The 15,783-nt window shown below is 39.0% G+C and overlaps 1 protein-coding gene across 2 annotated transcripts in view; it reads left to right on the forward strand.

Moving 5' to 3' along the window:
- The window catches only part of EFCAB6 (EF-hand calcium binding domain 6), a 180,553-nt gene that overhangs the window by 35,275 nt on the left and 129,495 nt on the right, over positions 1–15,783 (forward strand). The window contains exons 5-7 of one of the 2 annotated variants that reach the window (XM_010983456.3): positions 1,889–2,001; positions 7,974–8,098; positions 13,311–13,459. In XM_010983456.3, the coding sequence (XP_010981758.3) occupies positions 1,889–2,001; positions 7,974–8,098; positions 13,311–13,459 (387 nt within the window). Of the gene's footprint in view, positions 1–1,888; positions 2,002–7,973; positions 8,099–13,310; positions 13,460–15,783 lie in introns of those variants that run through there. The other variant, XM_064491386.1, reaches the window with a different exon arrangement.

Here is a 15,783-nt window from a genome sequence, read left to right on the forward strand (position 1 = left end):
CTCGCTTTCCCATTCACCCCACCCTCCCCTCCATTGTCCCGCAGGACAAAGTATTTGAATCCGGGTAAAATAATTTATGAGCAGTCCTGAAAAACAAACAAACTCACTAGAGGTCAGCCTGCTGCTGGGGAGATGAATGAAGCCCAAGGCACAGTTCCGGGTGGTGATGCTGGAGAGGTTTTGGGGTTGATTGGCGTCATTCCCTTTGCACCTGAAGTCGGCTTTCCTGTGTGACTGACTTACCCTAGGTATCTGCAGATGTGTGGGTTCTCCTGCCCAGAGTTCAGCTCCCTGGGAAAATGGCCTTGGTTGCTGCATCTTAGGAGTGGTTCTGTCTCCTGTGCCTTGATTCTTGTTTTAAAAAAAAGCCTTTTGAGATACTGCATCCTTGGGAAATACTGAGGCTTTATTTTTGAAATTTAGTCTGTGGGAAATACTACCGTGGGGTTCTGTCTGTCTGTCCTCAGTGAATACGTGTTGGGTATTATGAATAGGGGGGAGTTTGGCATTAGGACAGGGCAGGATTCTCTTATGAGCAAATACCAGTTTGCAGGAATGCTGAATTTCCCCAGAAAACAGGAGAGTTGGTGATGAGATTTTTGTCCACATCCTGGACATGTTCCTGGAGCCGCAGGGGAGCCGAGGCTTTCTGTAGGGCAGCAACTTAAAAGGAACACCCTAGGTGCCACCTTCTGGGTTCCTGCGCTTGCAGCTTATTTATGGCAGACCGAGACTACAGATGAAAGATGGAGCTGTTCAGGGAGTTTCAGTGTTAACATCTGGCAGCCATCATATCTCAGGATAATTTTTCTTATTAGAACAATAGGCAAGATCCATCAAAGTGGAAAAAAAAGTATGCATTGAAATGAATACATGACATTACTCTTTGTTAAATTTGGAAAACAGAAAAATAACAAATACTTTAAGTGATAATTACTAAATTTTTAGAAAGCATCATGAAATTAGGTAATTATAGAAACCAACACATATGGAGACAATATAACCAAACATTTTAAAACTGTCAATTTTTTTTATAAATGTAATAATGCAGAAATTATCTGGAAAACCATTTATCAAGTGGCAGATTTGAATAAAAGAAAATTCATTTTAGAAAGAAAAAAGAATCCAGACATTCTATTTATCTTAACTTAGAAAAAGAGTATCTCAGTATATTTCAGGGAGAGACATTGCTTAAGTGTTTTAAAATTTCTCTTTATATATAGAAATCACAGACTGCTCCAAGAAAAGCTCCCCCCTCCTACCATTAACTGCTTTAAAATGACACGCCATCCTGGGCATCCATTTCTCTCTGTGAAGTGATCTAGTTGGTGAAGAAGGTGGGCTATTTCTCCCCTCCACCAGCTCTAGATTTCTCTGGCTATAGAAATTTTATGCTGACTCATGGCCCAGATCCATCTCCCCTCCAATTATTAAAGGAAGCAGACCCTGTTTTGCTTTTGAGCACAGAGGTGGCCCCTCCCTCCTGCCAGAGGAGGGAGAAGACCCTCCCCAATGCAGGCAGGGTGCAGGTCCTGGACGTTCCTGTTCATTCAAATCTGTATGCAGCCATTTGGAGGCTGAGTGGAGTGATCTCCATAAAGTATCTGCATTTTTTATTTTTAATTAATTCATTTTATTTATTTATTTTTTAATTGAAGAACAGTTGATTTACAACGCTGTGTTAGTTTCAGGTGCATCTGCATTTTTGAATCTTACAGTAACATTTCCTAGGGTTTACTTCTTAATTCCAGCTCTAGCTAGAAACACACATTAAAATTAATGCCAACCCCAGTGTAAAGGAATCCTTGGTTAAACAAAAAAACAAACTTGCTTCATTTAGATTCTCTGTATCATAATTGCCGAATACTAATGAACATTTCTATTTTAGGTTTGCAAAACACTACAACATTGATAAAGATACTGCAGTGAATTATAATGTATTTTTGAAGAACCTCAGTACAAATAATGACTTGAACCTTAAATATTATATAAGAAGTCAAGGTAAGTATTTTTAAAGATTTCAGTAGCCTTTGGCATGGTAATTCCTCATCTGTGAATCTGTCCTGTGGAAATACTTTTCAAATATGGAAAGTGCATTATCCACAAAGACAGTCATGGTATCCTTATTTATGCAAATAACAAATGTCTAACAACAGGAGAAGGGCTAAGTGAATGACAGCATATCCACATGGTAGCATGTACAGCCACAAGCAATGATTTCCACAGTGTTAACAATGACATGGAAAATGTATGTGGAATATTAATAAATAATTGGAAAGAACCTCCAAAATACAGATTGTCATTAAGTTTAATATCTCTGGGTGTTTGGTTCTTTCTGCTACTTCTGTATCTTTAAAATGTTTTGATAATGAACATGTTATTCCTTTAATGATGGGAAAAGTTTTAAAACAAAAAGGCAAGCAGTTGAGTAGTTGGTATGGTCACACTGGACCTGGAAAGCCAGGCCCACAGGCGTACACCCTCGAGAAGGAAGAACTTTCCTTGTGCTGGTGGTCTTCATCCCAGCCTCATGTCTGGGGCTGTTGACCTGCTGCCTAGTTCTGGAGAGAGCAGGGGTCCAGGTCCCTGAGGATGAATGTGTGAAGAATGCAACTGGAGATTCTCTCTTCCAGGCCTTGGGTCGTTGGAGATAAGAATTTCTTGCCTCAGAGGGTTACCACCTGTGACTGGCTCATTCAAGATGGGTTGTCACTGCATGGTTTCAGCTTAATTCATTGCAACAAATATTCATTGAGTACCTTCTGTGAGTCTCAGGTCTGTCTGACTAGCAAACTTAAAAATCACAAATTCTCCGATTTCAGCTTAGTTTCACTAACTGAGATAGCTTATAGCAGAGTCCAGGACTCTACTTTTCAAAGCCTTCCAAATTTGGGGAATTACTAGACAATCTGACCCTGCTTACATTTTGTTAGTTCATGTGCACGTCCCTGTGCTCCTAGGCCCCTCACTGGGTACAAAGCCGAGTAAAATACTCTAAGAAGTGTGTGTGCATGTGTGTTTGTCTATATGTGTGCGTATATGTATCTTTTTTAACATGGGCAAGTAAGACACAAAACAAATCACATAAAAATAATATTAGAAACATCTATTTATTGTACTCTGTGTAGTTACTTTGTAACCCTTGATTTTGACTTTATTTCTCTCAAATAAAAGCACTGCGAGGTGGGTCTTATTATCCCATTTTTTAATATGAGAAAACTTGGACTCAAGGACGCTAAGTGAATTTCCCAGTGGTAAATGGTTTGTTTGTGTCGGCATCAACACTTGAACTGTTCGGCTCCAAAACAATTTAAATACCTGTAAGAGAAGAACAAAATGTCACGGGTGCTCACAGGAGGAAGAGGGATGCCTGATTCAGGGGACACTTCTGCAGGACCAGGGTTCACAGGATGTGCGTGACAAACACTGCGGGAATGAACATTCTAGTCCAAGCGCCCCTGCCGGGGAGCATGTCTGGCTGAAGCGTGGGCTGTGCATTTAGCTCAAGTGGGATAGAAAGTGGTATCTACCCTGATGATAGAGAATTTTCATCACAAATAAGTTCACACACCTAATTTGATAACCATAATAACTGACCTCACCTACTGAACATTTGTTCCATGCCAGGCACCAGGCTGAGCAGGCTTCTCGACTGTCTCTTTTCGTATTCCCTGCAGCCCTGGGAGGCAGGCACTGATGCAGACGAGTAAAAAGATTGAAATAAACGACCAAACCATTCCTACCACCCAGAAATAACCACTCTCAGCATTATTCCTGGTATCTTTCCATACATAGATATGGAAAGGGGAGACAGATAAAAATTCAGTTGTAAAAATGGATTTATATAGGTGCTATTTTATGTAAGTATTACCTTTTACTTGAATGTATCAGAAGAATCGAAATGGAAATGATGCTAAAGACAATGTCGAATATGTCTCTTTTGGCTGCATGTAATGCCATGGTCACACTTTCCCCTTCAGAACATCACAGACTTTGATCCTTTGCCTTCCGGTACTGAGTCTGCTATGCAGATGCCTGAAGATGGTCTAATTTTCTCCCTTACTGATGATTTGCTTTTTCTAGCTGGTTGCCTGAAGAATTATTTATCCCTGAATTTTGCTGGCTTAGCTAGGATATGTCTTGGTGTTAATAAGCTTTCTGCATCAGTTTTCCAGAACACAGTGAATTTTCAATCTGAAACTCAATTCTCTCTTCATTTCAAAGACCTTTTGTTTGTCTGTTTTTATACATCTTTGAATAAATCTTCTGTTCCATTTTTCAGACTGACCTCAGTGATACAAACTCCTTATGTTGGATTGTTTTCACCTTCTGTATTAAGTTCTCTTGAAGTGCTTTAATCTGTCTTTTCCCTCCATATTCACCATCATCATCTTCGGTCTTTTAGCTAGAGCTGTAATTTGATTTTCACTAAGGTCTATTCTAGTCCTTGCTGTGTCAGCTTTATTTATTACTTCTGTAATGCCATTTCCTTTGGCTTGCTATAGTGTTTTCCCCTCTCATTTTATTGTTTTATCATCTTGTTATTGAGCTCTTGTTTTAAAGAACTCATGTTCCTATTAAAATGTTCTGTGAAGTAATTTTGTACCTAGAATTACATTTTCTTCCAAGTTGGGATCTTTGCCTTTTTGCATTATTCTCCTCTCCTTTCTCCTCTTTCCACCAACCCCTTCCGCCAATGTTTTCCCCATAGAGTTTGTGTAATTTTTAGAAATTTGGATTGATTGAGCATCTTTATTCCATTATTCATCTTTAGTTAATCAGAATCTATCTTCAAATAATATTATACTAATTCACACGAATTATAAAGACTTTAAACAGTATTTTCTGAATTCTTCTCTCCTGTCCTCTGTTACATGACTGTCATACATTGTACTTTTACATGCACTGTAAACACAGGATACATTGCTCAGCTTCTATTTGTCTGCTGAGATTTCCTGTCTGTTCATTCATTAGTATTATATTTTCCTTCAGATTCTCAAAACACTATTATTTAAAAATTTTAATCTGCAAATTCCAACATCTAAGTCATTTCATGCTTTGGTTTTTATTGATTAATTTTTTTCTTAAATGTGGATCACAGGTTCCTGGGTTTTATTTTTGTTTTTTGTTTTTTGTTTTGGGGGTGTGTGTGTGTGTGTATGTCTAGTAATTTTAGAATTTATCCCGGATATAATAAATTTTTCATTGTAGACACTATGGATTCTGTTACATTCCTCTGGAGAATTTAAGTTTTTGTTTCAGTAGCCAGTTTACTTTAGTAGAAGACTAATCTTTGTCTTCCCTGAGGGGGTTAACACAGGAAATGTTGGTCCTGCTGTTTTGGTCTTAGCTGGGCCTCTGGTTGTCTGTTCCACACATCTGTAGTTCAGGGCTTAGCGAGAGATTTTGGCAGAGTTTATTCACAGACTTTGGAGATCCTCTTCTATGCCTTTCTTTTTGGGCTTTCTATCCTACGTTCCAGCTGCTGTGGTAGTCTGAATTCTCTTTTCTGATTCCTAAAACCGGTAAGACACTGGGTTTATATCCAAACTCCAGCTACTTAGTATGTTTCCAGCTAAGGCTTGCCCTCAGGCAAAAGGCCAAATAACAGGAAACTCAAAGAGTGTTATTCCATTTTTCCAAATATTAACTCCAGTTTATGTCATTTGCTCTCCAATGCCTGCAGATAGTTTTCCGTTTCTATTTTGGCTGGAGTTTATAATTGTTATCTGCTGGGACGGTTGGTTCAATGTGAGCCAGCTCACCATAACTGGAAACAAAACTTTCTGGCTGCCCATGTAAGTTTCTTCTTGCTTCAGTTTATGCTAGTAAATTTATTTATTTATTTGTTTTGATAATTTTTACTATTTTTTCTTTTGCTTATTTTATTAAGTATTATAAGAAGGGAATCTCCAGTTCATATATTTGCAGCAACCATTATCTATGACTTTTCTAAATATAGAACAATATTTCTTTTCCATAATTTTGCCGTGTGTGTCACTATGAACCCCCATTAGAGTTCCACTGCCCCAGGGTGGAGCGCGCACAGGACGCGGCATCAGAAAATGGGGCCTGGGACCTGCCCCACCAAGCGAGGCCTGCTTGGCTCCCCGTCTCTCTGCGAGGCTCCTGCAGCTTCTACGCTCTGAGAGCCCATGTTTCAAGTGCTGGGCCCACTGAAGCCACAGAATTCCAGACTGAATTCTAAAGACCTGGCTTTGTATTTTATCATGTAGCCAGAGGGATCCACTGGGGAAGACTTACGTTTTTTCTTTTCTTTTTCTTCTTTCTTCTTCTTTTTTTTTGAGGTAGGAAATGGAATTCCAGATGACTAGCAGTTTGTTAACTGCAGCTGAGTAGTTATAAATGTGCTTAATTTGAGTGAAGCTTATTTGCAGACATTTTAGGAAATAAATCTGGGAAACCATTTGTGATTCTTTGCAGTCGACTTTGAGACAGAAAATGGCTATATCTTAGATTTATTTTATTCTCTTTTATTATAAAAGTAATACATGCCTGTTGCAAAGAAGGCCAGAAAACACAAAAACACAAAAGCACACTTCCCTGTAATCCTACCACTGTGTTCTTTTGGTATGTTATCCTCCTAGGTTTTGTTTCTGCTGTGTAGACGGATGGATGGATGGATGGATGGATGGATGGATGGATGGATGAATAGGAGGAGATATTGGCAAATACTCAAAATAATATTAAAATGAAAATTAAATTATACTGGTTTTCCTCTTTTTCAGTCATGAAACAATATCAAGGAAAAATCTTTGCATTCATGATTTAGACAGGCCCTTTTCTCCACCCCCAAACAGTAAAAAAAAAAATCCCCCAATTTTTATTATGGACATTTTTAAACAGATAAAAATAGAGAGATTAATAAAGTGAACACTTCCCCCTCCATTTACTGACCACCCAGACCAATCAGAGGCAGTTTTTCATACCAAACACATTCAATCACCTACAAAAAGTCTATTCCTAGACAGGCCCCTTGTTTTTAACGTCTGTGCAGAATTTCATAGGCCGGATGAACTGTGATTTATAAAACCAGTCTTCCGTTAATAGACATTTGAATTGTTCCATTTTGTCCCCTTCTTATAAACAGCACAGAACATATCTCTACTTTTTTTTAATTAAAAAAGAAAAGAACATATTCTTGCACATACGTGTGTGTTGAGTGGCCCGTTGTTCCCCGGTGTAAAGCTCTAGGAGGGGATTTGAGGATATTCAGGTTCCAGGTTTTCTGTACACAGGCCAGAGCTGATTCCTTTCTTTGTCATTTGCCTTGATCCTTGCCTTTGTAACAAGTAGAAAAAAATACTAACCCGTGCTAATTAGACTTTTTAAGTTACCAGTGAATTCGAGCAGTGTTTCATACATCTGTTGGCTTTAAGTCTTTTTTCCTGTGAATTACCTTTTTAAACCTTAGTCTCTTGTGCAATTGGGGATTTGTAGTTATCTTACTGATTCATAAGAGCTACTCATATACTGTGGAAATTAACCTGCATTTCTCATGTATGTCAACAGTAGTTTTTCCCACTCATTTTTTTCATTATTATTTGTGTGGTTTTTTACCAAACAAAAATTAAATATTTATGTTGTCAGACCTATCTATTATTTAAGCGATTTCTGGCTCTAATGTGTCCTTTGGAACACAGTGATTATGTATTATATATATTATGTCGTATTTACCTTAATTTCCTTCGACTACTTTTACGGTTTTGTTTGTCTACTTGGAGTACATTTACTCTGTCTAGGTTTATCCTCAATAAAGTAGCAAGTAGCTTCATTTTATTTTTTTCTAAAAGGTTTGTCCAGTTATATCAACATCACTTACTACACAGTTCATGTTTTCAGTTTATTCAAGTCTTAACTTTTACCAGACAGGTAATGATGCAAAGGAAACACTTACTATTTAAGTGTAGCTTTGACAGTCTTAATACACTGAAGTTCTTTTGTTTTAATAGAAGTCTTGTGGGAGGATCAACAAGTCAGAAATTCCAGAAAAGGGTGCCTCCCCAGTGCTGTTTCATCTGAAGACACCTGGAAAAACTCCTCCTTGGATGAAATCGAGAGGACCTTTTGCCAAGAGGTGAGAGTGTCTCCCTATTGCCAGGGTCACCAAGGTGCGACCAGAGGAAGGGCACAGCTGCGGGAAACCAGTAGGCCTAGGTAGTATTTCTAAACTGTGTTTGGAACCTACCTCCACCTCCCCAAACCCTGAGGCCTCCTCCAGCTCCTGATAACAGCAGTGCACTGTGACAGCAGCGGTGATGAGAGCTGGGTTCCTATGCGCCTCCATGGTGCCACTCGCATACTGAATCCAATAAGAAATGTTTAAGATTTATGTAAAGACATCATACAGCTTTACTGAGTAAAATAAAGGAAAACTTGAATAATGTTTGAATGCTGAAATGAAGCGGTCTTTTCTAGTTCTTGGAGTGGGAGATTCAATATTAACACCTGTTCTCCCTACACCTGGGTGGAGATGTATATATAATATTTTTTTCTTTTGAAAAGTTACAATAGGGGGCTTATCCTTTCACATATAAAATACTTTATAAAGGTCTAATAATTAAGACAGAATGGCGCTGGTGCAGCAGTGAACATTCAAATTGATTTAAAACATGGTTGGAAAATGGCCCGATCGTTACATATGAATTTAGCCTATGATGGAGGCATTCCAAGAAAGGAGGGGGGGGGGGACAAGGGAGTGGAATATTCAGTAATTACTACTGAGATAATTTGCTAGCCAGCCATTTGGGGGAGGAAAGCTTGCATTCTTTCACTCTCCACACCAAAATTAATTCTATATGCATCAACTATTTAAATTTTAAAATAAATAGTGTGGGTAAAAATTTTTAATCTTGAAATTTGGACTTTTAAGCATGAAGTAAAGCCCCCAAACCATAAAGAAGACAACTGATAAATTTGACTATATTAAAATGAAAAAGGTTTTGTACAGCAAAACTTTGTAAATACAAACAATAAACCTGGCAAAACGTGTACCCCTTAAGTGACAGATAAATCATAACTGTCCCTAACATGTAGAACTTTTATAAATTATTAACATAAAAATGTCAGTAGAAAATTGTCGATGAGGAAAAAATTAACAAAAGCCCCTATTGACAGGGGCATTGAGAGGGAGCACATTAATATTCTGTTGGTAAATTGGTAAAACTTATTTTCTCTTGCTGTTAATGAATGTATTGTTTTCATGAAAACATGACCATTCCAAAACACGTGACCGTTACAAAAAATGTAAGCAATTCTGAAAAGTACAAAGAGGAAGGTAATAAATTATTAAAACTCTACCACCCAGAAATAATCAAAGGCAGCATTTGGTCACCGTAATTCGAAGCCTGACTTTATTCACACACATAGGAGGACGGCCGCCTCTGTGGGTAGGTGGATACGTAGACAGAAATCGTTTTATAAGAAGAGATTCATGCTCCTTTTTACAAATAAGGCATATTTAATTTAAATTTCTTTGAATTTACCAGAAGTTAAAAAAAAAATCACCATCGCCCTCGTCATTAGCCCTTTTATGGGGCTGTCCCTGTGCCAGGCAGTGTCGTAAGCCCCAAGCAGCTCCAGGAGTCAGAAAACCCAAGGGCTTCTCTCAGTGCTGTCCTCAAGTGAGGCCAAAGAGATCTCTGAACTTTGGACAAATATTTCTGTATCACAAGAGATATTAGGTCCCAAAAGGGATCCTGAGACAAGAAAAGAGGCTAAGAAAGCCATTAAGAGTTGGAGAAGTGATGGCGTTTTAGGTTGTCTCCCTTACAGGCAGTGTGGGCCGGTTCTCTGCTGTGAAACTCCCTGTGACCAGCGCTTCCTGTTTCTTTCACCCTCCCTCCCACCTCATAATTTTTGCTGTTTATATTTTCTTAGTCAGAGTTTATAGTATTTACATTCTATTCTGTTACCATAATTCCCCCAGTTGTTTTGCCTTCATTTTCTACTTACATGGATTTAGTGCACATCACTGTACTGCAATGCGAGCATGGCTTATCCTTTCCAGAGTTCTTTATTTTGACTTATTCTTTGGTTGGCTGGATTTCATTGTCAAGTAATTCCCTCAAGAAAGGCTCATGGGTGCTTTATTCATATTTGAGACTATCTTCCCCCCCCCACCCTTTTTTTAAACTAGAACAACAACTTGGCTGAGTATAATTCTTCCATCATTCTTTCTTTTCCTCAAAGTGTTGTATTTCTACGTTGTCTTCTGGCATTGGGTGTCCTTGAGAAGAATCCTGAGGTCAACTGATTTTTTCCCCGTTTTCTACCAGGATGCCTAAACTAGTTTTTCTTGTTCCTTGAAGTTAGAAAGCAAAACTAAGCTTTCTTGCTTAGTTTTGAGCATTTTTGTTAAAGTTTCCTGGAACACAGTATATTCCATTGATGTACAGATTCCGTTCTTCTCAAGTCGCTAAAACCTTCTCCCTCCATCCTTCCTTCCTGTCTTCCTTCCATCTTTCCTTCCTTCCATCTTTCCTTCCTTCGGGGGTGCTCCCAGATATCCTTAGACTGGGTCATCTTTGTCCTTGATGGCTGCCCTGTTCGCTCAGATTGCCATAACCCTTTTGTCTTTTTCCTCTGCCTTCATTGAGAGTCTTCCAAGCCATTCCTTTACTACTAATTTTAATCTCAGCCTTGTCTTCTTGGTGTTGCTAATTTATTAGTTCCTGTAATGATGATGTTTTTGTTTTCTATTTTCTTAGCTTTGAAGTATCCTTCTAATCTCTTTCATTGTTTTTTCATCTCGTCTTCAAGCTTTTCTTTTAATGAATTTATATTCTTCTTTAGTTTCTTTTTTATGGTACAAAAGCTGGTGATGTGTTTATATATTTTTTTGTATTGTATTTTCTCACCAAGTGGATTCTCTGTCTTTTGCTTGATTTTTGCTTGTTTCTTTCTTTTCTGTAGTGTGTTTGCATAGTTGCAAAACCAGTTATTTTCACTGTTTGTGCCTAGGATGAGATTCACTTACATTATGGGTATAACTGTATTATAATTTTCACTGCTGTACAGTTTTCCATTAGCAAAATATACACAAATTATACATACTCCTGTGGATGGACATTTGGATTGCTTCCTGCTTTGTGCTAACCCAAATGGTGTCACTGTAAGTGGTTGCTTACACATGTTCTGGGGTGTATGTGCAGAGGCTTCCCTGGGAGTTACCCCACAAATGGCACTCCTTGCTATGCTGGAGGGACTACGCTCCTCAGTTTGAACTGGCAGTGTCCAGCTGTTTTCTGGAATGCCAGTTTGCACTCCCAGCAGAAAAGCGCGAGTGCTCCCGTTGTCCTGTGTGCTCGCCAAACTTGCTATCAGTAGTTTTACATCTTTACCAGGCTGATGCCAAGTGAATGGCATTTCAGCTATGATTTAATTTTCATTTCCCTTTTTACTGACGTGCCGAACAGCTTTTTGGGTTTTGCAACCTTTCCTTAGAACATTTTTGGTGAAAGTGTATCCATTTTTAACAAATATTTATTGAGTGCCTACTGCATGCCAAATTGTGCTTCATCTTAGGTAATTATTAGTGAACAAAACAGGCACAGCCTTGGCTCTTGTGGGGACTGCATGACCTCACATCAGGGAGAGAGATGTCACACAAATACACGTTCATGAACACAGTTTTCCTCAAGGCGCTGACAGAAGAGGACAGGCTGTTATAGGAGAGACTAACAAGGGGGCCTCATCTAGATGGGGGATCAGGGAAACATTTATAAAAACCAAATGTGTAAACGTGGAAAATGGGTGTATCTTTCACTTGTCCATCAGTAATATGATGGCAGCCATACGTCATATAGAAGTGCGACGCAGAGACACCTGAGTCCTTATGGGAAACGTTTCATGATAAATCGTTAAGTGAAAAGAACATTCGTCAAAACTGAAAGCATAGTATGATCCCACTTTTGTAAAATTATAATATGTGTTTATGTGATCGTTGCAGTTTTGGAGCACTATGCAAAGCCCTGTGAGTAGCCAGACTTCCAGGTGTCTTTATGTCCTTATTTATACTTTGCTGAATTGCTTGCATTTTTTCCTTTTGCTTCATCGTAAACAGTCACGATGAAAATTCCTAAAAGGTTCTGCATGTCGCAGAGACATTACTGCTGTTTCACTCCTGCGCTTTTTCTAAGAGCTCTGGATTATGTCAAAACACCCTCCTGAAAAAAACCTTATTGGAGACCAAATGTCATTAAGATATTAAAAGTGGATTTCATTAATCCAATAAATACACTGAGACCAGACTTCGTGTCTGGCTCTGGCTTCTCTCCATGAGCATCTTCCCCTAGGCAACCCGCCTCCCCGAGAGATGGGCAAATTTAGCCATATTTTGGGTTAATTCTGTGCAACTTTGTAAGAAGCTTAGGCCCTGTGACTCTAGATCCTTGTAAAGACTTCCCCGTAGGTTGCCAGTGTTCTCGTGCACCCTAAGGAGTGTCCGTGAATCCACTGCTTATTCCTTTAGTGGATGGGGGCTCTTGTACTATAGTTCAACATCCCAGCAGCCTTTTAAACAAGTCACCTTTTACACCAAGTTGGCCCTTATCTTGTTTATCTCTTTATTCCAGCTAGCAGGAAAAAGTAAATTCAGACCAAGTGGAGAGGGTCGGAAATATTGAAGAATATTGTAGTAAGCAGCAGGAAAACCTTTGGAAGGAAAACCAATCTTCACAGCATTTTTATGAATCATATAAAAATCAGTGGTTAACCTACTTTACTGCATTTTAGAAGTCCCACAAGCAAAGCTCATTCACCCTGGTTCTTTGTAATTCCCCGTGAAAAAAAAAAAAAGCTAATTAAAGAAATGTCCAATGTGTACTATGTTTATGAAGTCCTTATATTAACAATTTCCCTTACAGTAAGAGCTACTTCTGTTTTTAATAAAATGTTACCAGCTTTTTGTTTGATTGACCTGACTTAATCAGGAAGAGCATCGCATGGGCTCACAGTAGGAATGGCTTGAAAGTATATTAAGAAAGATGTATCAAACTGGCAGATCCACCAAGTATTTTTAGCTCCAAAATTTGAGTTAGAGCGATTATACGTGCTGTTTTTCCCTGAGAAACTTGTCTGCCTTGTCAATTGAGTAGCTGTGATGGGGGATACTGTTTCGTAGGGAGCTCATCAATTAAACATTTGAAGTTCAGTACATGCCAGGGTAACCTTTTTGATCAGTCTTGGAAAGGAAAATGTGAAGAGGTTTCGATGAAAATAAAGTGGTTGAACAGCTCCGTGCAGCTGATTTCTGTGAATGCAATATTCTTCATTTTAATTCATCACAGTTTTCGAAGTCCTATGAAAAGGTTGAAAAGGCCCTGAGTGCAGGGGACCCCTCCAAAGGTGGATATGTATCTCTGAATTACCTAAAGATTGTCCTCGACACCTTTGTGTACCGATTACCAAGAAGAATTTTCATCCAGTTAATGAAAAGGTGAGAGTCTTGTTGTCTCCTTGACTTTTTTTTTTTCTTTTACAAACGTCAACTGTGAGAATAAGGAACAGCTTCATTTATTTTTTATTAATGTTTTAGAGTTGTTTTTTTTTTTTTACTATTGAAAATTTCAAACACATGCAAAGGTAAAGAGAATAATATAATGAATCCACTAATGCACCCACTACCCAGCTCCAACATCCCATGCACGGTCCGTCATTTCATGCCCAGATTTTTTTTTCAGATTTTGTTATATTTATTTTTAACTATTTCATGTTTTAAATATTATAATTGGCACTGTTTTTATAAATTTCAATATCCAGTTATTTGTTGCTAGTATATGAAAATATAATTGACTTTTGTATATTGGTTTTCTATTCTGTGACCTTAATAGACTCACTTACTAGTTCTAATTGCTTTTTTTTTTTAAGCTGTCTTTTTATTGAAAGTAATAAATTAAGACATTCATCTTCAGGTGGTTTCACCTCTGCATATAAGAATCAACAACATGTACATTAGGACGCTCACAGCATTGAGTAGACAGGAATTCATCTCAGTAGCAACAACATTCACTGACCTCAGAAAGAAAACTTTCCGTTTGTAGTTATTGGCTAGTCTTATACATTGTAACTTTCCAATAATATAATACTTTAAAATTAAAAGGTTTTGAGGAATTCACATCTTCTGTGGCTCTTCCTCAAAATGAAGCCGTTGGCCATTTGCTGGAGGCACTAAGACTCCATCCGGTCGTCCTGCGAGCCAGCACTTACGGTGGGACCGTGGCTGCTGGTGTCGGCAGTCACACAGCACTTTTGCTCTTTGGCAAAGCTGATGAAAACCTGAGTTTTCAAGGGAAATAAAGCCATTAGTACTTGGTAAACTTGGTAAAGGGAAGAAAGAATGTCAGTTCACACACACACATACACACGTGTGCGGGCACAATGGGAGAGCAAATAAGGAGAAAACTAGATTCCATAGGTGTGCCCGGATATTTTTGAAACAAACACCAGACATCATGTTTCATTGGAGGGACCTCACCATGTCTCTCAATAAGAACTCTTCTTAAAAACATGGCGAAAATACTGTTTCACACCTAATGGAATTATCAGTAATATTAGTAAGTATCCAGCAGGGTTCAGATTTAACTGATTGCCTCACATTTGCTTTTACAGTTGGAGCCAAGATCCCAATCGAGTCTGTACATGGCAATTGACTGATGTGCCACAATTCTTTTCTAATCTGTAGGATCCCTCTCCATTTGTTCATTTTTTTCCCCTTATGATACATTTGTAGAAAAAGTCTGGATATGTGAAGTTTCTTATAATTTAAGTCTGACTGATTGGAACCCTCAGGGACATTTAACGTGCTCTCCTGTCCCCTCCCCAGCCCTCTGCCCCGAACTGATAGGTATACAGATCCAGGTTCAATTTCTGGGACGAGAACACATCACAGGGTATAGAGAGCAAGCTGGCTGTCTTTCTTTTTGTGATGTTAGCAGCCCCTGTTGATTGAACACATATCCGTTAATTCACTCGGTATTGTAAAGTGGTGATTCTCTGTGTCTCTCATTTCTTCATTTACTGGTGGGAGCTCTTCTGTCATGGGAACTTCCCCTCTCCAGCTATTTGGTAACAGTGAAACACAGGGTGAGAAAGGCAGGGCATCCTTGGTCCTTTCCCTCCACTTACGACTTTTCAGAGTAATGATTGGTTTCCTAGCATCCTCCCAAAGTGAGCAAGGAGTGATTTTTCTTTAAAAAAAGTTATTATGCACTCATGAATGTTAGCATATTTGATGTGTTTCGGTTCATTACAGTTACTCTTTTCATTGATACTCAATTTGTTCCATCTTGGCCAGTGGGAACCTGAGCCCTGTTGCTGTGACTCTGAGAGTCTCTGCTAGCTTTCGTGCCCCCTGGTGCAACCAGATGCTCTGGGCTCTTCTGGTACCTCTCTTGCCCTAGGCCTGGAATCAGCCATTTCTCCAAGGACCCCTGTTTCCTTTCAGTTGGAAGTGGTATATACAGACCACACTCTGGGGGAGGAGTACTGCCTTTAATTTACCTGGTTCTCTGTCCAGGTAACTCAGAGAACCCTTTCTCAGGGGAAGTGGGGTGGAAGCTGATGGAAAGATTGTCTTGTGAAACTCGGAATAGTTGGTGGACACCTTGGGGTTACCTGGAAAGGATGTACATGAGAGAAGAAGGAAAAACCAGTATTCAACCAGACCAGCTGGACCCGTTTCCCACAGCCCTTGCCTTTCGTTCTCAGCACCCTGTACATCCAGAGGGAGTCACCTGTGCGTTACCAACGTGGCCTCTAGAG

The sequence above is a fragment of the Camelus dromedarius genome, chromosome 11 (genome assembly GCF_036321535.1).
Source record: "Camelus dromedarius isolate mCamDro1 chromosome 11, mCamDro1.pat, whole genome shotgun sequence".
In the NCBI taxonomy this organism is placed as follows: Eukaryota; Metazoa; Chordata; class Mammalia; order Artiodactyla; family Camelidae; genus Camelus; species Camelus dromedarius.